The sequence below is a fragment of the Vicugna pacos genome, chromosome 1 (genome assembly GCF_048564905.1).
Source record: "Vicugna pacos chromosome 1, VicPac4, whole genome shotgun sequence".
Classification (NCBI taxonomy): domain Eukaryota; kingdom Metazoa; phylum Chordata; class Mammalia; order Artiodactyla; family Camelidae; genus Vicugna; species Vicugna pacos.
In genome coordinates this window covers 121,363,468-121,387,115 of record NC_132987.1, presented here as the reverse complement: position 1 = coordinate 121,387,115, position 23,648 = coordinate 121,363,468, and the positions used below count along the sequence as shown (strand labels likewise).

At 56.6% G+C, this 23,648-nt stretch overlaps 1 protein-coding gene across 1 annotated transcript in view; it reads right to left on the bottom strand.

The window, feature by feature from the left end:
- The window catches only part of UMODL1 (uromodulin like 1), a 59,681-nt gene that overhangs the window by 24,304 nt on the left and 11,729 nt on the right, over positions 1-23,648 (bottom strand). The window contains exons 5-12 of the mRNA XM_072969643.1: positions 22,667-22,853; positions 20,926-21,066; positions 11,456-11,710; positions 9,955-10,067; positions 8,318-8,537; positions 3,809-3,946; positions 2,131-2,727; positions 742-999 (exon numbers count right to left, since the gene is read on the bottom strand). Of these exons, the coding sequence (XP_072825744.1) occupies positions 742-999; positions 2,131-2,727; positions 3,809-3,946; positions 8,318-8,537; positions 9,955-10,067; positions 11,456-11,710; positions 20,926-21,066; positions 22,667-22,853 (1,909 nt within the window). The remainder of the gene's footprint in view (positions 1-741; positions 1,000-2,130; positions 2,728-3,808; positions 3,947-8,317; positions 8,538-9,954; positions 10,068-11,455; positions 11,711-20,925; positions 21,067-22,666; positions 22,854-23,648) is intronic.

Sequence of the window (23,648 nt, the reverse complement as noted above, 5' to 3'; positions counted from 1 at the left end):
CCAGGGTCACACGCTCATGGGCAGCTCCGCCCTGTAGGCGCGGGTGAGACCTTCAGAGGCCCAACCTGCCCTGAACGCCCAGCCCCAGCTCCCAGACTCCTCTGGGGCTGCCCTGCCTGCCTGTCTGGCTAGCAGTGACCTCCCCTTCCCCAGCTCGCCACCAGCTTACGTGTGGCGTCGTCACCCACCTTCCCCGCTCTGACTTCCCAGTCCACGGCTAATTCGTACTTCAAAGCATACAAACAAGAGTTCTAAACTTTCCCAGCTGCACCCTAACAGGTCATCTTAGGCATCTCCCGGGGGTGTGCACCCCACCTTGGAGACCACCACTATCAACTCTTGGACAGCTGCCCAAGCTCGGAGGACTTCTCTGCAACATCAGGTCCACCCTGGCTGCTCAGCTAAGTCAGACATTCAGGAAAACACATGGGTGACAGTTTCCCTGCCGTGCACCCGTGAGGACGCAGGTGAGCATCTGTAACCTCTGCAGAGTCTGGAACACTTTGCAACACAGCCTCATGGCCCACCGTCTGCCCAGCACCTGTCCCTGAAATAAGCCACCTGCAGTGTGGCCTTCACACACCAGCTGAGCATACATTGAGCCCAATGTTCCGAGGCGGAGAAGGAAGCAGAAACCCAGACGCCCACAAAGAAGTCCAGCTCCTCTAAACACCCAACCACCCAGGCCCTTTCCTCCGCCCTTTGAGAATCAGTGGTGATGGCGCATCTGAAGCCCCTTACCTGTCCTCACTCTCAGGTGGGCTCTGGAACTTTCTTCCCCACATGCTTTGGCCACGATCTCAACCAGGTGCAAGACGCCAGGCTCCAGGTCGGACAGAGTCAGACTTGCGTTCTGGGTCTCCAGGTGCACTGCAGGGCTCCGAGCAGAAATCAGCGTGAGCTGGAAAGTGGGGTGCAGGGTGAGATCTGTCGCCCACGCCACGTGGAAGCCCGTGCTGGTCACATTGGAAACTGTGACCCTGCCGATGGAGACGGGAGCTGGAAAACAGAATATAAATGCTCTGATTAAAATCAATTCAAGGATCCATTCTGAGGACACAGGCAAAGAGAAGCCTCACCCCACTGCTCGGGGACACGAGTCCTCAGGGACGCCAACCCAGGGGGAGTCAAGTCCCCTGGCTGCTGGCTGCACAGGCCGGTGCACGGTCCCTGACTGCCTCCTGAGCCCTGGGCTCCCGGGGATGGCCCCCGCCCCTCAGTTTTGCCCTGTTTCCCAGCCTGAGGTCCCGGGACTTGGAGAAACCAAGTTTCCTTGAGCAGGTTCTGAGGGGTCCTCCAGAGCAGCTGTCCCCCTCAAGCCCTGGGCAGAGTCAGGAGGAGTCAGCCGGGGGGCCATCTGGCTACAGCCATTCCTACAGGGGACCCGAGGTGGTGTACATGGGCTGAAGGGTTTAGTCTAGGATCTGGCACTGTTCAGCAGAGGAAATGCATCGATGGAGTTACACTTAACAGTTGGTTCCATTTGGATGCAACCCAGGGTCAGGCTGGCTCAGTGCTCTCACACAAGGATGCCAGCACCGCCTTCTCGGTGGGGGCTGCACGGCCAGGCCCTTTCCTGCACAGAGGCTGCCTGTCTCCTGGGACATCACCCAGGGGTCTCAGTGATGGCTAAACACCCTGAAAGTAGTGAGCAATTTGGAACAGCTGGGGGCTGCATCAGGGTACGGGGTTGGTACTCCTGGGGGTCTATACTTGGATGGGGGGCTATAGATGTTGGGGGGCTGCACCAGGCTAGGGGTACAGCACTGCTAGGGAGGTGCAGAAATGTTGGGGGCCCAACACTGCTGCTGAGGGGCCACCTGCTCAATGCGCTTAATGCAACTCATGCCTGACTTCCTGCTCCAACCGCCGGCAACCAGGGAGGTTTTGGAAGGGGGAGGACAGGGTTGGAGGGAAAGTGGGGAGACCAAGGTCCGTCCTAACTAGACTGGACTCCAGCCGCTGAGGGCCGGGGCTGCTCTGCACTGGGTTTGCACAGCCATGAGGTGAGTGCTCCACTTCGGAGCTGCAGAGCAGCCTTCAACCAGACGACGGTGTGAGCTTTGCCAAGGGAAACACACACCACGTGGCTGCACTGGTCCCTCTGGGACGCACATCCCAACCACTCACCGCAGGCCGGGATCTTTGGAGATGCAGGGGCTGGGGCTGAGGGCAGGTCTGGGGAGCTGGAGGGTCCAGGGTCCGAGTTCTGAGGCCACGTGGGGTCCAGAGGTGCTGGCAGTGTGTCCCTTGTTGGGAGGCTGGCATGCCACTCAATGTGGCCCGTGGGTCCTTCAGTAGGAGTGGGCCAAAAGGGCGGCTCCGTAGTGGCGTTTGGAGGCAACCCCCCAAGGGGGTCCAGCAAGATGTCTGCAGCCCGGGGGAGGGAGCTGGGGGTTGGCCCAGGAGCCCTGGGGGAGAAGGCGGTGTTGGCCACCCTGCTGGCTGTCCACTGGCCAGTCTCCAGGCCTGGGGCCGTGCTGGCCTCCTCCTCCACGCCTTGCCCTGTGCTCTTACTACCGTAGCCGACCGTGCCACTGACCCCTCTCCTGGGTGGGGGCCCTGGGGTCCAGGCCTGGCCCACCGCAGGGGTGTCCCATGGGTGCGCGGGGCTGGGTGACCGGGCAGGGGTCTCCAGGCCAAGGGCTGTCGCTTCTGTGCTGGGAGCTGGGGCTGTTTCCCCTGTCACTGGAGTCAGCACAGCTCCCGTGGGGCTCACCACGTCACCTGCCAAGACACAGCCACTCTCAGAAGGGGCATCTGGTCCACATGAGTCTGAGCAAGAGCAACGCCCCCCACAGGTGCACCCCGAGTGGGGACACAAACTGTCCCAGGGGGTGATTAAGAACGTTTCAAGGGACCTGTGTTTGCAGTCTCCCAGGCGCTCTCTTTGGAAGGCCACGGGGCCTGTCCCTGTGGTCAGCAAGGGCGCTCGACCCTGAGAGCAGGGCCCCACTGGGGCGGCTGCAGACCCCCGACACCAGTGCAGGGCTTGGTTCTCGCAGGCCTCAGACTGATCCCTTGGGCCTTCGGGAAAGTTCCCCCAAGTGTGTGCTCTGTGTGGGGCCTGGTGCTGGCCACTCACCAGCTTGCTGGGCATGGCGTGGGTGGACGGGAGAAGGAGGCTGTGTGGCTCTGAGGAAGCAGGACAGTGCGTGTGGCAGGTAAGGACCGGAGGCTCTCTCCCCAGGGAATTGCTCTCTGCTGCTGCTCCAGATAGAGGGCCTTAGCAGGCAGGGCAGGCAGGTGGCTGAGTGCCTCTGCTGCCCACTGTGTCCAGAGCAGACACTGCCAATTGATCACAGCATTTTAAGTCTGGATGGGACCTCCCTCTGTTTCTCAACTCGGCACTCCAGGTGACCCCAGCCAGCCAGTCAGAACTGGCCCCACAAAAAACTTGGGGCCGAGGCATGCCAAGACTGGGGCTCAGGCCCCACATCAAGACCATCTCCATCTCACCTGGGCTCTTCCACCCTCGGGCTCCAGCCACCCAGGGAGGGACCTCGCTCCTGGGTTGTGTCATGACTTTCTCAGACCCTTCCATTCATAAAAATAATGAAAAATCATACTGTAAAATACTGATATGAAGACTGGGTTCATCACTGATGTTTGCTGTCATTATATAGATTTCTTTCTTTTGGTTTTAAGAGAAATTAAATCACTCTCGTGGGCCCCTAACAGTATGGTGGGCCCCGGGCACTGTGCCCACCCTGCTTGATGGAGAAGCTGTCCCTGCTCCGCCCCAGGCCCCCAGGGAGGAGGCACAGCCCGGAGCGGGGGGTGGGGGGTGGGGGGGCAGCGGGCGCACCCTCACAGGCCCGGCCCGGTCTGGAGGGGTCGGCGTCCCTGGCTGTGCGGCACCGGCAAGTGTACGAGCCCTCGAGGTTGATGCACCGGGCGGCCGGCGAGCAGTCATGCTCCAGAGTGTCCGCGCACTCGTCCCAGTCTGCCGGGCGGGAAGGAGACAGGACACAGGCAGTGAGGAGGTGGTCAGAAGCTGCCCAGAGAGCAGACGGGCCACGGAGCGGAGTTCTTCCTGTCTTTGCAGAGAACAGCTGGGGGGACGTGGCGGGGCATCAGTGAGGCCCTTGGCGCCCAGCCCCCAGGGGGAGGCCCTGCCCAGAGCCCTCCCTGGAAGCCTCTGTGTGAACCAAGCTGCCAGGCTGCATGCCTCCTGCGCCCACCTCCCCCGTGGCTGGCTGATCTGGGCAGGGGTTAGGGGCGTCAGTTCCTTTGGGGACATTAGCACCCACAAGGGTGAACACAGTCCCCTCTTGCTCATTCTTTGCTCCCAGGGTGCTTTCTCTTCTCTCTGATGTGCCAACATCCCCTAACACTTAGTGTCTCAAGAAAGAAACAAAAATCGCGGAGCCAGGAGGTGCCCAGTTAGTGGAACATGAACCTTCCGAGACACGGAGAGGAACAGCCCTGCAACTCCTCCCACCTGAGTCCGGGAGGCGACTGTCGGAGCCCGAGGGCCGTGCCCCGGGAAGCCCGGAGCCTTCTGACTGGAGCAGGGAAGTCTGTGAAGGAAGCCCCCCTGCCTGTAAGCCCTTCTTGCTCGACCTCTCATCACGCAATCCAGCCCCCAGTGGCCAATCAGCGAGCAGCCAGGACCAGCTTTAGGCCACATGGAGGCAAAACTCACCAGGAGGACCATACCTCCTCCTCCTCCCAGCCTCTCCTCTCCCACTTCTGCTCCCCCAGGTCACCGCCACCCCCACCCTCGTCCCTTCCCCAGGAAGGAATCTGACCTCCAACCTGCAGGCTGCTTGATGGGGCTGGAGCCAGGCTGGCCAGACAGCAGGGCCCCTAGAAGAGCGGAGGCCCCGGTCGAGACCTGGGCTCAAACCGCAGAACCCCGGGAGGCCACCTTGGGGTGGTGACTCCCCTGGCCTTCGCTCCCCCAGCACATGGCTCGGGAGCAAGGCTGAGTGAGATGCAGGCAGCTCCATCTGGTCTTGCAACAAAGCCCGAGGCCACATGGTTTTCTGATTCTGAAGGAAGAGGCAGGTCTGTGCACCATGAGAGCTGCCAGGTGGCCTCTGCACCTCCTGGGCCATCAGACAAGGACACAGGCAGGAGCCCGGTGCGGGTCTGGGACAGGAATGTGGCCCACCTCCCAGAGGAGTGGGGCAGCCGTGGCAGAGCTGCGCCTCCTGGCACAGGTGAGACCTCAGAACGAGTCGTGGAGGACCCAGGACAGGCCGCCCCTTCCCTGCAAAAGCAGGCTCCTCGGGGGGCCCCAAGCTGTCTCTGAGGCCTGGGCGGCCTTTGGAGGTGAAGCCTCGCCAGAGCCCTCAGCCCTTCCTGGGGCCGGCGTCAGAGTCTCAAGGAGGAAGATGGGCACAGAGAACCTGGTTCTAAGGGCACCACCCACAGAAGCTGGACCAAAGGCAGTGCCACCCAATCTGGATTAAGAAATGCCACACCAGCAGGCCAGGTGGATGGTGACAGCCCCGGGGCCAGGCTCCCCAGCTCACACCCCTTCTCCCGCCGCCCACAGAGACACAGAAAGGGCCACTGCGTCTGAAGTGCTGTTGGGAGCCAGCAGCCGCGGGGAGCTTTGGGGAGCAGTTCGGCCTGTCCTGAGCCTGCCCCCCACTGCTGTGGTGACCCAGGCGGCCTCACACAGAACGGGGCTGCGGTTAGAGCTCGTCTGGCTGGCGTCTGCGCAGACATGGAGGCACAAAGGGGCCACAGAGTGGAGGCCCAGCCGGTCAGCGCGCTTAGAGCAGATGAGCGGGGTGGCCCTTACCGAGCAGATTTCAAGGAAGGGTAGAGGCAGGGGCTGGAGACTCAGGGAGAGTGACGGGGCGGCAGGAGGGAGAGGAGCCCCTGGAGGAGGAGGAACTGCCGTCAGATGTGTGCTAGGCATCACGTCATTCGCCCCCGAGGTGGGCCGCGTCCTAACCTTCCTGCCTCCTGGATAAGCACATGGAGGCCCTTGTGCAGGGCCCAGGGTGAGCGAGCGTCAGAGCTGGGACCCCCGCCCGGCCCATGAAGTACCTGCTGAGTCAAGACTCCTGTCTTGGGGCAGCACGGGTGGGACTGGACCCGGGGTGCTGCCCGCCCTCAGGCCTCCAGCACAGGGCCCACCCCTCGGGGAAGAGCAGGACACGAGGCCACCCGGTGACCCCGGGCGCACTGACCTCCGGGAGAAGATGGGGTCAGAGCATCGTGACCCCCATGCTGCTGGGACACGTCGACCCGCGGGAGGCAAGAGCGCCCAGCTAACCCAGCATGCTCGGGGTGCAACCGCACCGTTCCCGTGGGGGCTGCGGAGGAGAGTTTTCTGTGCCGCGGTTTGTTGACTTTGAGCAGAAGGGCAACGGATGGGCTTCTCCAGTTCCCAGGCTGCGGGGCTGGGGGCTCTTGAGGGGTGGATGGGCGGGTGCGGGGAGAACAGCTTCCCCACACTCGGGTCAGGCCTGCGCGGCCTCCCCAGGTGGGGGCGGCAGCCTGGGGGCTGCTCTCGCGCTCTGGTGTCAGAAGCCAGCGGGAACCGGGTCAGGGGACTCGGAGCGGGGCGGGGTTGCCGCCTCGTCGCTGGGCGAGGACAACTCCCCGGCCCAGGGGGGGCTCCCCAAGACGCCCTCAGCTCCCAGATGTGAAGCAAACCGCCTCCTGCTTGTCAAGGGCACCGCGGTGACAGCCTGCCCAGGGCTCCCAACTTCCCAGGGCGCCTCTAGAACTACATGGGGAGGCTTAAAACGATCTGCTGAGAAGCCTGGGGTGTTAGCAACGCAAGGTACCCCTTCTTCTTTGTGTAAGTTTGCTGAGGCTGCCATGACAAACTGTCGCATGCTGTCAAGCTGGCTTAAAGCAACAGAATGCACTCTCCAGTCCTAGAGGTCAGAGTCCAAAATCAAACTGTCGGCAGGGCCCAGTGCCCTCTGGGGCTCTCAGGGGAGTCCTTCCTGCCTCTTCCAGCTTCTGGTGGCCCCTGGGCTTCCTTGGCTTGTGGCCGCATGCCTCCAGCCTCTGCCTCCATCTTCATGTGCCTCCTCCAGTGGCCCTGGGTCTCCTCCTTTTCTGTTCCTTCTAACGACACTGTCACTGGATTTAGGGCCCACCCTGATCCAGGACGATTTCAGAGCCTTACCTTAATTTCATCTGCAAAGACCTTTCTTCCAAATACGGTCACATTTAAAGTTCTGAGTGTACTGTCTTTTGGGGCCACCACTCAGCACACTGCATCGTTTGACCTACGCCCAGGTGCACGGGGACCTGGCTGGGAAGCATCGCTGGAGGCCTGGGCTGGGCCACCTGATGGCTGCTCAGCTCTGTCTCAGGTGGGCTCTGGGGGCGCACACCAAGGACACACCCACTTGGTGCCTGGTGCCTGCCTGGCTCTTAGCCCCTGAGCCCAGGCAGGCAGGGCCACCCAGGTGCCGAGGGCCACTCAGGGAGACCCCAGGCTACGCAGGCAGGTGCTTCCCAGGTGTGACTTCAGGCGTGACTTTCCCACGGCCTTCCCTGGGTTGGGTCGGGGCGGGGGCGGTTGGGACAGCAAGCCGACACACGATGGAGCTCAAAGGGCACTGCAGGGCTCACTCTGGGACCCAGCTCCACTGCGGGGTCAGAGGGACGCCCATCCCACAGACTGGGCCCCAAACAGGCTCTCTGACGTAGGGACCGCGGTGCCCTCACTGCGCGCAGGACCTGCATCCCGGAGTATGACGGCAAAGCCTTCCCGACACGACAGCGCACCGCCTCTGTCCCTGCTTCTGTCTCTCACCTCCCCTCGTCCCTTCTGCTCCCCCCACATCTCTCTCTGTCTCTCGGTGTCTCCGTCTCTGTCTTATCTCTGACCGTATCCTGCATCTCTCTCTCTGTCTCTGTCCCCTCCCCACTCTTCTGCTGACCTGTGACTTCCTGCCTCAAGGCAACTCCAAGCAGAATTACAGAACGTTCGATCTCCTGAAGTAGATCCATGTGTCAGTGCGAGGTCCAACGGCCGGGCGGTGCTTGGACTTGGACGCAGACACAGTGAGCTCCCCGCCTTCCTGCCCCTTGGGGATCCCCCAGCCCGGTTCCCTCCTCGGTTCTGGGCCCACGGCCCCAGAAGCATCATCCAAGGGAATAAGCTTCCCCGGGCTCCACGGGGTCGCTTCTCCCACCAGGAGGTGCGGGGTGCAGGCGGGCTCACTGGCGGGGGCTGTGGCCTGAGGGCCCCGTGGAGGAACCCAGGGGCAGGGCTCAGGGTTCATTTTCTTTAACTACCTTTCAGAATAAAGTGAACATTGAGCAGAAACAACACTGCCTGGACTCGAGGGCATTGCGGCGGCGCCCAGGTGAGGGGATGAGGACTCACCTTGCACACGTGTCCCCTGCGGGTCGATCCGGAACACGCTGCTCGCCCACAGTGGCGGGAGCATGGGGGCCAGCGTGGACACACCCACTGGGAACTCGGGGTCCCATGCTGTGAGTCTGAGCCTCACGACCACGCTTCCAGCCTGGAGGGACACGATCTGTACCCTCAGCTTCCCTCTTCTGTACAGATCGGAAACCGCTGGCGGGAAGGAGTTTTCAACCTGGCCCAGAAGAGGCAACAGACACTCAGACAGAGCAGACTCTCCCATCACATCTTCAGAATGGTCTAGCGGGGCCCCAGGCGAGACCATCGAAAGGGGCCCAGAGTCTATGTGTCCCCTTTATGGCCAGGAGGCCCCCCAGCTCACGGCACCCCTGGGACAGGAGGCTGGGTCTGTCTGCCTTTGTGAGAACTCAGAGACTACTGCAGTCTGGGCCCCATCATGCACAGCCTGCTCTGGGTGCTCCGGAAACTGGTAGGAAGGTAATTTGTGAGAGACAGACAGACAGTGGGATTGACCTCTAGACTGAGTGGCCAAGAGGGGAGGGGCTGCTGAGGGACAATCCTGTGGCTCTTTGGAGCTGCTCCCCCTCACTGGGCTGTATCCCCTAGGCAGCACCCAGGCACAGCCAGGGGCTTAGGGCCAGCCGTGCCCGAGCAGGGGAGACACCAGCCTTGCCCCACCTTCCTCCCACACCACTCCTGCACATGCAGGTGAACTCCTGCTAAAAAGGAGAGAGAATTCTCCAAGAAAGTTCTAAAAATGACTCCCCCTGCAGGTGCACACTGAGGGGCGACCCTCCTTCCTTCTCTCCCACGTCCATACATCTTGTAAGTAGAAGCCCTAACTGCCCTCTTGCTCCAGAATATCTTTCCAAGTCGTTTGTATGATGAACAGCTTTGGGAGAGAGAGAATGGCCCTGCCCAGAGCAAGGGCAGATCTGCTCACTGTCGGATGTCATAAAGTTCACATCTCTTTCTGGAGCACACATAGGCGAGTTGGCTTGCGGGTCCTCGGCGGTGACACTGGTCCACTGCAGGTGTGCCACCTGCCTGGTTCCCTCTGTGTCACCCCCTAGGGACCTGGCACCAAAGTTGTGCTCGTGCCTGCGGGGCTGTGAGTGATGAAGTCCTTTGTCTCTGACCCAGGCATCTCATGTCCTCTGCCAGCATCCACGGCACAGGCTAACTTACTAGTTTGCAGGAAGGACAAAGTCACAGTTCTGGACAGTTCAGCAAGTCGCTTTTCACTCCAACTCAGCATCCAGGTTCTCCCAGGCTGTGTTCTGATACCTCCCTCCAGCCCCAGGGAGGAATGGATGCCAGAATCAGTGGTAAATGCATCCTTAAAAAGCTGCCCCAGAGCAGCAGGGCAGAGGCCCCAGGTCCCCCAGAAAGCCCAGCTGAGCCACCAAGTGGCACAGCCCGTGTGAATCGGGGTGGTTTGGCCCCAGATCTAGATTAAGCGCCCCATAAAAGGGGGCACTTTGAGTAATCACTGTGGGATTTGGGCACGGCCCCTCCCCAAGCGTGGTGGCGTGTGCTTGTCCCACAAGCGCACAGGGCGTTCAGCGGCACAGGCGGGCTAGCACGGGTTTCTGGCTTGGACCCGGGGGAAGCTCCTCTCCCGGCTTTACCTCGTGCAGCAGCTGTCGGGAGAAGTTCCGGTACTCAGGGCTGCTGCGGTCCAGCAGCCTCTCCGTCACATTGTGGTTTAGGATCCTCACCGTGACTTCAAAGACCCAGGCATCTGAGACAGAAGACAATGCAAATTAGCTGCAATCCGGTGAGCACGAGTCACGTGCCTTCCTGTCAGCATTTTCCAATTTCCTCCACGCAAAGCAGCGGTGACACTACACAACACAGCAGAGGAGTTGGAGTTGGTCAATATTTTTAGGACATTACATCCCCCAAAACATAAAATACACTCTTTTCAAGTGCGCATGGAACATTCTCTAGGGTAGATCACATACTCAGGCTCGGAAGAAGCCTCAACAAATTTAAGAGGATAGAAATTATTTTAAGCATCTTTCTGACCACAATGCCATGAAACTAAAAATCAACTACAGAAAAACAAATGAGAAAAAAACGACAGCCTGGAGACTAAACAGCATGCTTCTAAAACACCAGTGGGTCAGTGATGAACTCAAAGAAGAAATCAAAACACTTTGAGACAAATGACAATGAAAAAACAACACAAAATCTACAGGACGCAGCAAAAGCAGTCCTAAGAGGGAGGCTCACGGCGGTACAGGCCTTCTTCAAAAACCAAGCACAATCTCAAACAAACAGCCTAGCCCACCACCTGAAAGAGCTAGAAAAAGAAGCGCAAGCAAAACCCGGAGGCAGCAGGAGGAAGGAAATAATAAAGACCAGGAGGCAATGAATAAAATAGAGATTAAAAAACAGTAAAAATCGATCACAACAAGAGCTGGTTTTTTGAAAGAGTAAACAGAATTGACAGACCTCTGGCCGGGCTCACCCAGAAGGAAAGAGAGGACACACATAAACAAAATAAGAAAGGAAAATGGAGAAATTACAGCCAGTGCTCCCCCTTTCCCTGCTCTTTGAAGGGGAAATTAAAAAAACAAAAAAAGATTGAGGCATGAGTCTTAGGTTTGGTCGCCAAATCGGGAGAAGGAGCACAAGGAGTGTATGTCTCAGCGCGGGGGAGAAGACCCCCCGGGCACAAACACACACTTCCAGAGCCCGAGCAGAGACACCTGCAGAGTGAGTACCAATGTCACACGCTCACACCCGCGGGAGCCGGGGCTCCCCAGCGCACGTGGCCCCTCCAGCAACTCCTCCCACATCACGACTGCTGCTCTCCTTGGCCCTTTTCACAACCACACACCCCAGCCAGTCCTCAGGCCGCACACCACCCGAGCCCCCAAAATGCGGGTAACAAATTTACCCCAATTTGCCCAAATTTTCCAGTTTTCCCACCCAAATTCCCACCTCTCAGGAGCCTCCTCTGTCCCAGGCAAAATGATAGGGTTGGTCACGCTACCCAGCTGGGCCGGGTCAGTGACCCCCAACCCAGCTCATAGGAAGCACAATGATTTGAATCATCGGCGCCAACAGAACTGAGCCAGAAACAAGCTGACAGGGAACGTGGCTTTGGACGAGCAGCCTTACCGGTCTTGACCGTCAGTGCAGCGGTGATGTTGGCCCCACACGCCTGGTAGCTGGTCTTCACCCCGTACCGCACTCCAGCCTCCAGCCCGGCCACCTCCAGGCTCGTCCCCCGGGTCCTGGAAGTCCTGAGCAGCTCCTCACCCTTGTACACCTGCACCTGGACACTGTGGTTCTGGGTGGAATTTAAACGCCAGGACACTTGAAAGCTGCTGCTGGTGACGTTGAGGGTCACGTGGTCTCTGATGGGCGGGCAATCTAGGACGTGCGGAGGGAGGAAGATGCAGAGAACGTCAGAGAGAAGCAGCGGGAGCAAAAGTCAACGAGCGGCCGACGGCAGACGGAGACGCTCCCGCACAGCGAGGGCGCCGCCCTCAGAAGGAGAAGGCCGCCTGCAGGCCGGGAGGAGGCCTGCTGGTCGTGTCGGGGAGGGCTCAGCGTCCAAAACACACGTGAGAAGCAGACCATGCAACCGCAGAAAGTATCGTCATCATAATCATCCCATTTAAAAATGGGCAAAGGATCTGAATAGACAGTTTTCCAAAGAAGACACACAGATGGTCAGCAGGTAAGCGGAAGGGAGCTCACCGCCGCTAATCCTCAGGGAGACGCACACAAAACCACGATGGGGGGGTCACCTCACACCTGTCAGAATAGCTGCTCTCCGAAGACGACAGATAACAAGTGCTGGGGAGGGTCCAGAGCAAAGGCGACCCTTGTGCCTTGTGGGCAGAGATGTAAGTTGGTGCCACCACCATGGAAAACAGTACGGAAGCTCCTCAAGAAATTAAAAGTAAAACTCCCATGTCCAGCAATTCTGCTCCTGGGCGTTTGTCTGAAGGAAATGAAATCACTGTCTCTGGGAGACACTGCTCCCCCAGGTTCACTGCTCCCCCATTTACAACAGCCAAGACACGGAAACAACTCGAGGTTCCTGTGGTAATGACCACTGTGGTGTGCCTCGGGCTGAGCTGTGCTCCCCTAAAATTCATGTGTTGGGGTCCTAACCCCCAGTACCTCAGAACAGACTGTATTTGGAGGTGGAGTCTTTGAAGAAGTTACTAAGCTAAAGCGAGGTCATTGGCGTGGGCCCTAAGCCAGTAAGGCTAGTGTCCTTACAAGGAGAGGAGACTGGGCCCCAGACTCGCAGAGGGACGACCACGTGGGGACACGGGGAGAAGCCGGCCGTCTTCAGGCCAAGAGGCCTCCAGAGGCGCCAGCTGGCCAGCACCTTGATCCTGGGCACCCAGCACCCGGACCCCGAGAGGGTCTGTTCTGCACTACGCGCCACAGCGGCCTGAGCAGGTGACCACGCGGCATGACGTTTCTGTGCTTCGTTTATAAACAGCCCCCCAGCCCAGATTCAGGGGGCCTGGTCCTCCGATGCACATGTGCCTGATCGCTTGCCCAGGGACTTCTGCTTGGATAATTCGCCGCTGAAACGGTGGCCCCTGGAGAAGCAGGACTCGGGTGTACAGCACGGCGTTTCAGCCACACACACACATACGTATATTCCTTCTCATACCCTTTTTCATTATACGTGACTACGAGATATTGAGTATAGTTCCCTGTTCCTATACAGTAGAAACTTGTTTTAACATCAGAATTTGAGTTCCATGAGAAATAAGTTAAGAAATTTTTTAAAAAAACAATCTTTTGCAAAACCATGGTTAAAAAAAAAAAAGAATTAAAATATGTGCAACATTTCCAAAGCCCTTCATGTAAGGATCTTTAGGCTAAATGCTTTCTAGTATTACCGAAAAAAAAAAGGTCTTTCTAGACAAGTGTGTATGCTTCCTTTCGGTAACAGATAAAAACTGGTACAATTCAATGCGTTTCTTTTTGTCTTGGCTGCTGGGAGACTCAGGATCAAAGTTGGTGCCCCACTCTCGTCCTGCAACTCGGTCCTGCAGTGCCCTCCTCCCCGAGCTGCCAGCATAAACCACAGTGCCCTGTGGATATGTCCCCCCCACCGCCCCCACGAGCCCCTGCAGAACCCCACAAAGCAGGGGGTATAGACTGTTGGATGCTGGAGAGGGAGGGGAACCCAGCCCTCCCTCCATCTAAACTCATGCAGTTTCCGGAAGACTCTCCTTGTGTGGGGAGGCAGTGCACTTTGAAGAAGCAGCATCTGTCCTTTCACTGAATTGTCCAGTATTTATCCACATCTTTGACTCATAAATGTTCATTCTTTATGACACTGTCCTGTGTTACAGCTGAGGACTGGCCAGCAGCTGGGGCCCTGGGACTATGGATCTTGCCCCCAACCCCCAGTCACCGGGACCCTGAAATCAGAACGCCCCTTACTGGAGGTCTAAGCTCTGCAGCCTGTCCCCAGGGACATGTCTCACCAAGAAAGTGAGGAAGGGCTACAATTTTTCTAAAAATCGGCAAAAAGCGCCGAAAATTCTATCTCGTGCAGTCAGACCACAAAACCCCGAGCATTGTTTCAGTCCCACGGTGATGACATGACACCCAGCAAACAGGACAGGGGACGGGGGTGGGCACGAGGCCTGAGGGCCGGCTCCCACTGGGGCTGCGGCCCCGCCTCTCGGTTGCCCTCTGGGCATCAGACTCCTCATGGGACTGAGAAAAAACCCACATCCTGGGCCTGTGTGGAGTAGTCCTTTACAAGCACATTCTTTAGAGAGCACCTCCAGGTCGGGGGGATTAAAACAGAAAGGGCCCCCCAGGTACCGGGAGACCCAGGGACGGTGTTTAGGGAGCGTCTGAGAGGGCATCGGGCTGGCTGGAGACATGCTCACTCTTTGAATTAAGATGCCAGTGTGTTCCTAGATCACTGGGCAGAGGAGTCGCCAACCCGGCCGTTCCGATGGCTCTGAAACCCTCAGAGGCACCTGCAGGAGCTGCCGTCCGGCAGTGGTTTCTGCAGCTGAGAGACTATGAGCATGTGGCTTCTCGTCCCAAGTAACAGACCCTCCCTGGGGAGAGTGCGACCACTGAGTATCTGTGTAGCTCTTTCTCCGTGTTACTTTTAGGGACTTGCCATTGTCCGAATTTAACCATTTTTGAGCAATTGCAGTGGCAATTTCATACAGTTCAGCATTTATTGAGCATCTGCTGTGTACCTAGCACCGTCACAGCCAGTGGTGGAAACGAGGATGGATTCTGGCCCCCAGCGATGCCAGACACACACACGGGACATCTAAGTCAGCGTGGCCCGTGTTGTAGCACCGTGGGGACTTGGGGCTGTGGGGGCACTCCCGGGGTGGTGAGCACCCCGCCCACCACACACGTCACACTGCCATCCAAGCCATCAGTGACACCCTCAGAGCCACCACCGGCTGCGGGCTGTGCGCGCTGGGCGGGTTATTCCTTGCAGTCCTTCCAACAAAACCAGGTAGTGGGTTCTACTATGTTCCCATTTTACAGAGAACGAGACTGAGGTCTAGAAAGGTCAAGCAGAGAATAAATGGCAAAGCCGTCTAATAACCAGTGACAAAGGTCCTGGGCTGCAGTCCTAAACTACCCCACCACAAAAGTAGACTGGATAGTGCCCTCCAAAGACAGCAGCTCCTAATCCCTGGAACTTGTAAATCGGACCTTATTTGGAAAAAGCATCTTTGCAAGTGTGATTAAGGATCTGAAGAAGAGATTATCATGGATTATCCAGGGTGGCCCTAAATGCAATCACACGTGTCCCTGTAAGAGAGCCAGCAGAGAGCGCGCACACACACACACACAAAGGACAAAGCCGTGTGACAAGGGAGCGAGAGAGAATTGAAGACGCTGGCCCTGAGGATGGGAGTGATGTGGCCGCAAGCCAAGGAATTCGCGCGGCCCCCAGGAAGGAGGGGAAGGCAAAGGAGGGGTTCTCCCCAGACCCCTGGAGGGAGCCTGGCCCTGCCGACACCTTGACATGGGCCCCGTGACGACGTTGGCGGGCCTCTGCCCTCCAGACGCTGAGAGGATGTGTTTCCATCATCTTCAACCCCCAAGGTCGTGGTGTTTCATCACAGCAGCCCCAGGAAGCGAATCCACCTCCCAGATCTTCTTTAAGTAGTTTTCAAGGCGGCCATGGGCGGGGCAGCATGACTCGTTGGAAAGTTCTTTGTGTTGCTACAAAATCAGCCAACTTCTGACATCCGAAGGCTCATCCCCCATCTGTAGGGCAGACCTTGAGATGCGGTCAACGGCGCAGTCCTTCTCTCCCGACCCTTCTGTCGTCCCTCTGACTTGGATTTCAGTTCACTGGCAGGACACCCTCTGCTGCTGCCCTTTGGCTTTACAGCGTCCCTCCCTTGTAAAATGTGGCCCCAGGCAATAAACCCAGTTCTCGCCCAGGCGTGATCACAGGGCACCGCTGCCCTGTGGCCTCCCCAGGCCATGGCCGTGAACCTGGATTCAGGAGTTGACATTTATCTCAGGGAGGCACACAGGATTCCCTGGGTCCACGGGTCCAGGCCCTTGTTTTTTCCAGCAGCCTGACCTGTGTCCAAGGGGGCAGGATGGGCGCTCCTGGGGACACCGCCCTTCCATCATCTCCCGTGTCCAGCTCTGATCCTCATGAACCCACGCGCCTGTCAGCAGGACACCTGAACTTTGTCAGGGTAGAAACACTGAGGATTCTAGCCAAGATTGTGAGCATTCGATTGTCGATAACCTGACTGTGGCTGCAGAATACCAGCTCAGCCAGTGTGCCTGGAGATTCTTGGCAGCCCAGGGGCCTCCCCAGCAGCAGCCCTGCCCTCGCCCAGCAGGGGACTCAGGACCCGGTTCTTTATGCAGCGGAAGAGCTCTCAGGCTCCAGCCGGGAAGGGACCATGCCGGAGGGAGCATGGATGCCCCTTGAGTACAGATCCACTCCCTCCTAATGCGTTCCTGGGCCATGAAGCACGAACCGTGGCGTATTTCTTACAGGTTTTGTTGTTTAGTGCAAGAATCTAGCTGCCCCACGTGTCGTTAATCGGGTGACTAATTTCACAAGAAAAGCATCTGAAATTCGTGCTGTATTTTCCACGGGTTTGTACCTCTAACCCGTTCCAGCAGATTGCTCATTTATGATATTAGCTTCTAAATTTAAAACATGTGCTCTTTGCCTGGAGCCATATGCGATTGGAATCCATTTGAAAGCTCTGATCTGGAAACGCTGGCATTGTGTTTTCCGCCCGTCTGGAAGTGGAGTCAAGCCGGTGCACGTCCCCTGCGGGCGCTGAGCTGTCAGGAGGCCCTGGTCTTGAGGGGAACTTGCAACTCGTGACGCCAGCGGCGTGGCAGTTCGGCTGGCAACAGTCCTCTCTGTCAGCGGAGTCTCATGTTTTTTCACATTACTGAGCGGAGTGTTTTCATAGCTGTACTCCAACCGTGCATTCTCATGGCAGGGACTGGATGCTCCCCCGGAGGCCACAGTCTAGGAGATCTGGAACCTCTGCAGGTGTTTCGTGCAAAGCTTTGTGGGCAAATCCGTGCCTGGGAGGGGAACCCAGTTCTCAGCGGACTGAGCCTTGAGACGCAGGAGGGGAGTGTTTTGTTGCCAGAGGGGGTGCTGGCTGGTGCTTTTTTAAAATCCAGAGACTTTAGGAATACCCACCACTCAACCCTCCCACTTCCTTTAAAGGGAAAAGGACATGCAGGTTACATTATTAGTTGATTGAAACTCAGTTATGACAGAATTCTCCGTAACCGTCTCACAATTCTAGTGAAAGTTCCAGTTTTCAGAGCAGGATGTCAGATTCCCCCCTCCCCCCCAGGGAAACAGCACAAGCGTGTGACACCACAGCTACAGGGCACTGCTACTGCTCAAACGCGGGACATCATAATTATGAAGATCGGGTTGCTTCTTGGAAAACTTCAGGTGATATGATGGTAAATGAAGAAAGCAGAATACAAAACTGCATGGGTTACAGAATTTAAATAAGGTTAAAAAAGAAAAACCTGGAAGGGAACAGGGAAAATAAAGACAATTTTCCGAGACACTGAGACTGGGGGCGACCACTCCTTCCACTGCTGTTAGCATGTTGTTAAAGTAATCAGTCAGACTCCGGAAGGGTAAGAGAGCGTTCTAGCAGCCAAACTGAATAAGATGTGTCTGCATCTCGGCTGGACCATCTGAGAGAAGTTACTGAGTCCATCAAAGTCCTCTCCTGCTGTCTCTTGTCCTGCCACCCCCGTCTGCAGTTTGCGGTCAGCTGTCCAGGCAAGGGCTGATGTCCACCTGCCAGATGCACCTCCCCACCAGTGCCAGCTCCCAGCATCAGCGCCGGCTCCCCCTACCAGTTGGAGGATGTTAACTGCATGATGACCATGAGCACAGAGCCCCTGTACTAGATGGAGCCTGAGGATTGATGATGTTAACCTCTGTGACCTCACCCTGTGACCTCACCATTAACCAGTCAGAGAACTGTGCATGAGCTGGTCATGTACTCTGTGACCCTCTCCCTCACTTTGTCTTTAAATCCCCTCCGTGAAACCTATCAGGGAGATCGGTCCTTTGAGCATCAGCCGCCCAGACTCCTTGCCTGGTCCTGCAATACACACTGCACTTCCCTTCACCCCAACCCCGTGTCAGGAGATCGGCTTTGCTGCACAGGGGTGAACGGATCCAAGTCCAGCTCGGTCATAGCCAGGGGTCCAAAATTCAGATGAGAAAAAAAAATCTTGATTTTCATTGACATCTAGCTAAAATGGAGACGTTCCTTCAGTTGTGGCTTTGGGACCCACAGTCATCACTCCCACGTCACCGGACGATGTGGCACTTCTCCAAGTCGCATCTGTGCTCCTCAGCCCTCATCTTCTCCCCTCTCTGCCTCCCTCATCACGTTTGCTCTCCCTGGCTCTGACCCTCCATCTCCCTCTCATAAGGCCCTGTGATGACAGCGGGTCCACCAGATCATCCAGGATAATCTCTTCATCTCAAGGTTCTTAGCCTGATCCCATCTGCAAAGTCTGCTTTGCAGTGTGAGGCAGCCCAGGCACATGCTGGGCACGTGATCCTCTTTAGGGTCATCACTCAGCCTACCACATCCCTCCTCGCCCCTCGTCGGCCTCATGGCTCCCTCCCGCACTCTGGAAAGTCACCCTGTCCAAGAGGTGGCCCCGGCCACAGCGCCTGAGACAGAGCACCCAGGCCCCATCCACCTGCGACTCTCTGACCTCATTTTTCTTCGTAGCAGAACTGTCACCCCATATTTTGTATTCATCCACATCTTTGTCACCTTCCCAATGAAATGTGAGTTCTAAGGGAGTGAGGGCTCTGGGATACTAAAGAATCCCAGTTAGAATGGTGCCTGGGACATAGCAGATGCTCATTAAAATGTGTCCATGAGTGAATGGAGCTCACCTGGCCCTCACCGCCCCATCCACGCAGGCTGAGCCTTCCACCTGCTCGCCACCTGCTCATCCCCTGCTTGCTCTCCAGAGCTCCAGGAATCAACCAGCATCTCTCCCATCACATGCAGATATGCTTTGGCATCACCGTCTTTTTAACAAGCCCCTCCTGGAGGCCTGCATCTTCAGACTCGGCCTCATCTCTCGGCCCCTTCTTAGGAAGCGTCTGTAAGGATCAGGCGCTCGTGACTCCTGGAAGCCGTCTTTCCTGCTGCTCTTCCCGCCTCACTCCGTCTCTGCGAGCCCCTCCTCCCACAATGACGTGTAAATACCGGGACTCCTTCCCTTCTCCCAGCCATGCCCATGGTTCAAGTGTCACTTGCACACCGATGCCCCAGGTTTGCCATAGCCCAGCCCCGCCTCTGAGCTCCAGCACCAGACAGCCAACTCAGCCAGCACCCTGGCGTCTCCACCTGATTTCAACTCCATCTCAATATAAACTGCTACTGTCAAAAATGATTACAATAACCCCTGTCTCCCCCCAGCTCATTCAGGAGTCACCATCTATTCATTGTTCAAGCGGGACTCACTACCTCATTCTCCTCTTTCTCTCCGGCATCTCATCCGTCAGTAAGTTCCAAAGGTTCGCGCTCCAAAATGTTCCCCTCTCACTGCTGCCTTCTATCACCCAGGTTCCAGCTCTCTGCACTTGGCAAGATACACTTATTTCCCACAAGGAGCCACTCACATATACCAAGAATGGCACACACTGGCACCTGTCACCCACTTCTGACCCTACTGGCACAGGGCTAGGTCTTCCTTTTCGGTCTGTCCACCAGCACCCAGGACACTCTGTTACCATCTAGGCTGACCACACAATGCAGGGACGGAGCAGTTTATTCCTGGAGCCCCAGTGTAAGCAGTCATCATGACCTTTCACTCCCTAAAGGGTCCCAATTTAAAAAATGACAGGCTCACAACATAGAAAATGAACTTATGGTTACCGGTGGCGGGAAGGGATAAACTGGGAGTTCGAGATTTGCAGGTACTAACTACTATATATAAATTAGAGAGACCACGTTTCTACTGTATAGCACAGGGTTTCTATTCAACATTTCGTAACTTACAGTGAAAAAGAATATGAGAACGAATACATGTGTGTTCACGTAGGACTGAAGCAGTGCGCTGTGCTCCAGAAATCGACACAACACTGTAAACTGACTTCAATAAAAAGTATATACTAAACGACAAATTACATGGGCATCCAAGTTACACACCAGCCTGGCAAGCATCTGGCTTGTTTTCTACTGAGTTTCCTGAAAGCAAAGATTATGATCTAGTCAGACGTGTTCTATGACCGGCACCTAACACAGTGAATGGCACATAAATAAACATTTGTTACCTCAAAGAACAAAGGGAAGGATAGCCCACTAGGAGCTGGGAACACTCAGAAGTGACCCTTCCCTGCCCATGGGCCCACATTTCCTCTTTGGAAGAAGAGAGGGTCCCCTCCTACACTGCTGGTAGGAGTGCAATTTGCTGCAGCCACTATGGAAAACAGTACGGAGATTCCTCAAAAAACTAAAAATAAACTTACCCTGTGATCCAGCAATCCCACTCCTGGGCATATATCTGGAAGGAACTCTAATTCAAAAATACACCTACACCCCAATGTTCATAGCAGCACTAGTTACAACAGCCAAACATGGAAACAACCTAAATGTATGTCAACAGATGACTGGCTAAAGAAGTTGTGGTATGTTTATACAATGGAATACTACTGAGCCATAAAAAAGAACAAAATAATGCCATTTGCAGCAACATGGATGGACCTGGAGATCATCATACTAGGTGAAGTAAGCTAAAAAGAGAAAGAGAAATACCATATGATGTCACACATACATCGAATCTAAAAAAAAAGAAAAAGAAAAAAGAGGACACTAATAAACTCATCTACAAGACAGAAACAGACTCACAGACACAGTAAAGAATCTTACGGTTACCAGGGGAAAGGGCATGGGAAGGGATAGATACATTTAGGAGTTTGAGATTTGCAAATGTTAACCCCTGTATATAGAAATAGATTTTAAAAAAATAAAAGGAGAGGATCCTCGTGGTCTGAGGCGCATCTGGCCTGGGAGATTCCTTAGGGCACTCCCTCCCCCTGGGAGCTCCTGGTCTCTCACCTTCACACGGGCTGTCCAGCTCCTGGGGAGATGAAGTCAGCGACGCAGGGGGACAGACACACCGGTACGAGCCCTCCACATTCACACACCATTCCCTTGCAGGGCAGGTGTGGAGTTCGTCAAAGGAACATTCGTTTACATCTATTGAAGAGAACAGGTGAGGATGCTCATCAGAGCCACTGTCCTTCTCATTAACCTCCGAGCGTGCGTCACACAAGTTGAGGACGTGGACTGGGCCTTGGTCCGGAGGGGCCTCTTGACGCCCTGCCTTAGATGGCTCGTGCAGCCCTCCGGCCCCCTTACTGGAGCAGCCGGCCACGTCTCAGGGCACAGCCTCCCAGCTGCCATCCGTGCTTAGGGGCTGCTGCTGGAGTAAATCACTCTGAGGCTGAAATAATGGGGCCCAGACATCCACCCCAAGCATCAGCCCCGCAGACAGCAGTGCTCTGGGCAGAGGCGGAGAACAGAGCAGCCGCCGACGTGCAGGGGGGCCTGGCCTCACAGCGGGAGCAGCCTTGCAGCGCACCAGCTCAGGACAGGCAGCCAGGCCGACCCACGACCAAGGGAGAGTGACACTGGCAAGGCCACATCACGACTTTATCTAAACCAGATGGGCAGAGGGCCACTGCGGCCTCACGAGGTACCAGCCCCTTCTCGGCCACAATGAGTGACTATTGGTTCATAACCAATCACAGCTCACCTTCATGCTGCCCCTCCCGTGGGTGAGACTTACCCAGGTACCCAGTCGCAGAATCGCCTCCTCTTTCCAACAGCATCCAACCCAGAACCCCACTCCCCCACCCAGCCCGCAACCATCCAATTCAAGCCCATATCCTATAATGGGTTCTCTAGACCCTCCCACAGAGATGCCTGCGGTGCCCGCCATGTGCCATCTCTCTCGCCACCTCGTGTGTAACCGTGTTCACCTACAGGGGCGTCCCCGTATCTGGGTGGAGGACTAGTCAGAACAGACAGGGCAGGCACTTTGCTGACCGGCACGTCTCGGTTTGGTTTTCAAGAACATTTGCAGAGTCTGAAGAGAGCTAATGCCTTCCCTGGAGCTATCCCCGGGCCCCAGACCCTGGCACCCTTATGTGTGACTTCAGCGTCACAGGAGGCCCGGCCTCTGCAGAGCAGCCGCCCTTCCAGGGCTGCGGCAGGAAAGAAAGTTCTACTGGGGCCCAGCCATCTGCTCACACACACTGTCCACAGCTACCTTCATGCCACTTGGCCCCAGCCAAAAACATTCACTGTCTGGCCTTTTTCAGAAAGTCCGCCGACCCCTGACATAGGCTAAAATAAACAAACACAAAAGGACGAGGTAATTTTCTCTAGAAATGCATCCATGAGCATCACCAAACACAGCTTTTCGCAAATTCGGCTGAGAGCCTCCTAGATCCAAGGGTGTCCCTGGCGAGGGAGGGAAAGAGGCGAGAGGGAACTTTGGGAACCCAAGAACCAAGGAAGCGAGTTATTCGGGGGCTTTTCCGGAATCTGTTCTCCGGCCCCATCTGGACGGAAGGAGAAGCCTGGGCCTGAGAGGCAGCGGGGGAGACACAGGGAGGGAAGGGAAAAGCAGCGTCAGGGCAGGACCAGTTCTCAAACCTTGGGCTGCAGAACTTGGAGTTTACCTCTGGCCCCAGATGAGCTAAAAAGGAGTAGAATGCCCCCCATGACCCCCTCCCCCAACCCCCCCCCCGGCTGGAGGCCGTCTCCGCTCCTGCGGCCCCGCCCCACCCACCTTGCACCTGGACAGCCATCACTTCGTAGATGCGCTGCACCATGCCGTCCAGGGCTGAGGACACGCGGGCCGGCGGCGCCGGCCGTGGCAAGCCCAGCAGCAGCCAGGACACCGTGGTCGACGTGGCCCCGCCGGCCGAGCGCAGGTGGTGGACCGTGGTGTCCAGCGGCTGCAGGGCACCGGTGACCTGTGAAACCAGCCAGAGTGTCACGCGGTGGAAGGGCGCCCCCATCAGACGGACAGGGAGATGGCAGCCCAGAGATGTTAAAATTACACACACACACACACACACACACACACACACACACACACACACACCCTTTCTCCTGTGCAGGGGGGGAAAAATCTCTACAATATTTTTATTTCTGTAATCATTCTGCAAACGAGGTTGTTACAGATTGAATGGTGTCCCCCTCCCTAGCAAAAATCCCCAATTCAGAGCCCTAACCCCCCCGGGAACCTCAGAATGTGACCTTATTTGGAGAGACGGCCGTGGCAAATGTAATTAGTTAAGATGAGCTCATTAGGGTGGGCCTGTGTCCAGTATGACTGGTGTCCTTACACAAAGAAAGTTGGACACAGACGCTGGCAGAAGGAAGTGAGGGGAGGACACAGGGAGACGCCAAGGAGAGGCCTGGGGGGCACCTCCGTCTGTGTGCTTTGTTACAGCCGCCCAGGGAGAGACATCGGTCAACCCCAGGACACCCCAGTCCCCACCCTGGCAGCTGATGACGGCATCGGGACGGAATTAGGGACTAGACTTCAAGCTCACGTGGTGCACATCTGACATTTTCTGAAGTTTAATGACCCCTTTCTCACTTCACATGAATTCTTTTTACTCCAACCTAATACCTCGAAATCTCAAGATAGTATTTGCCTTGGGAAGCCAGGCAAAGCGGCGTGGCCACTCAGGCACAGAACATCACTGGAGGGGACTTTGCCAACAAACCCCCAAGCCTCCACGGGAGCCAGGAAGGCCTGT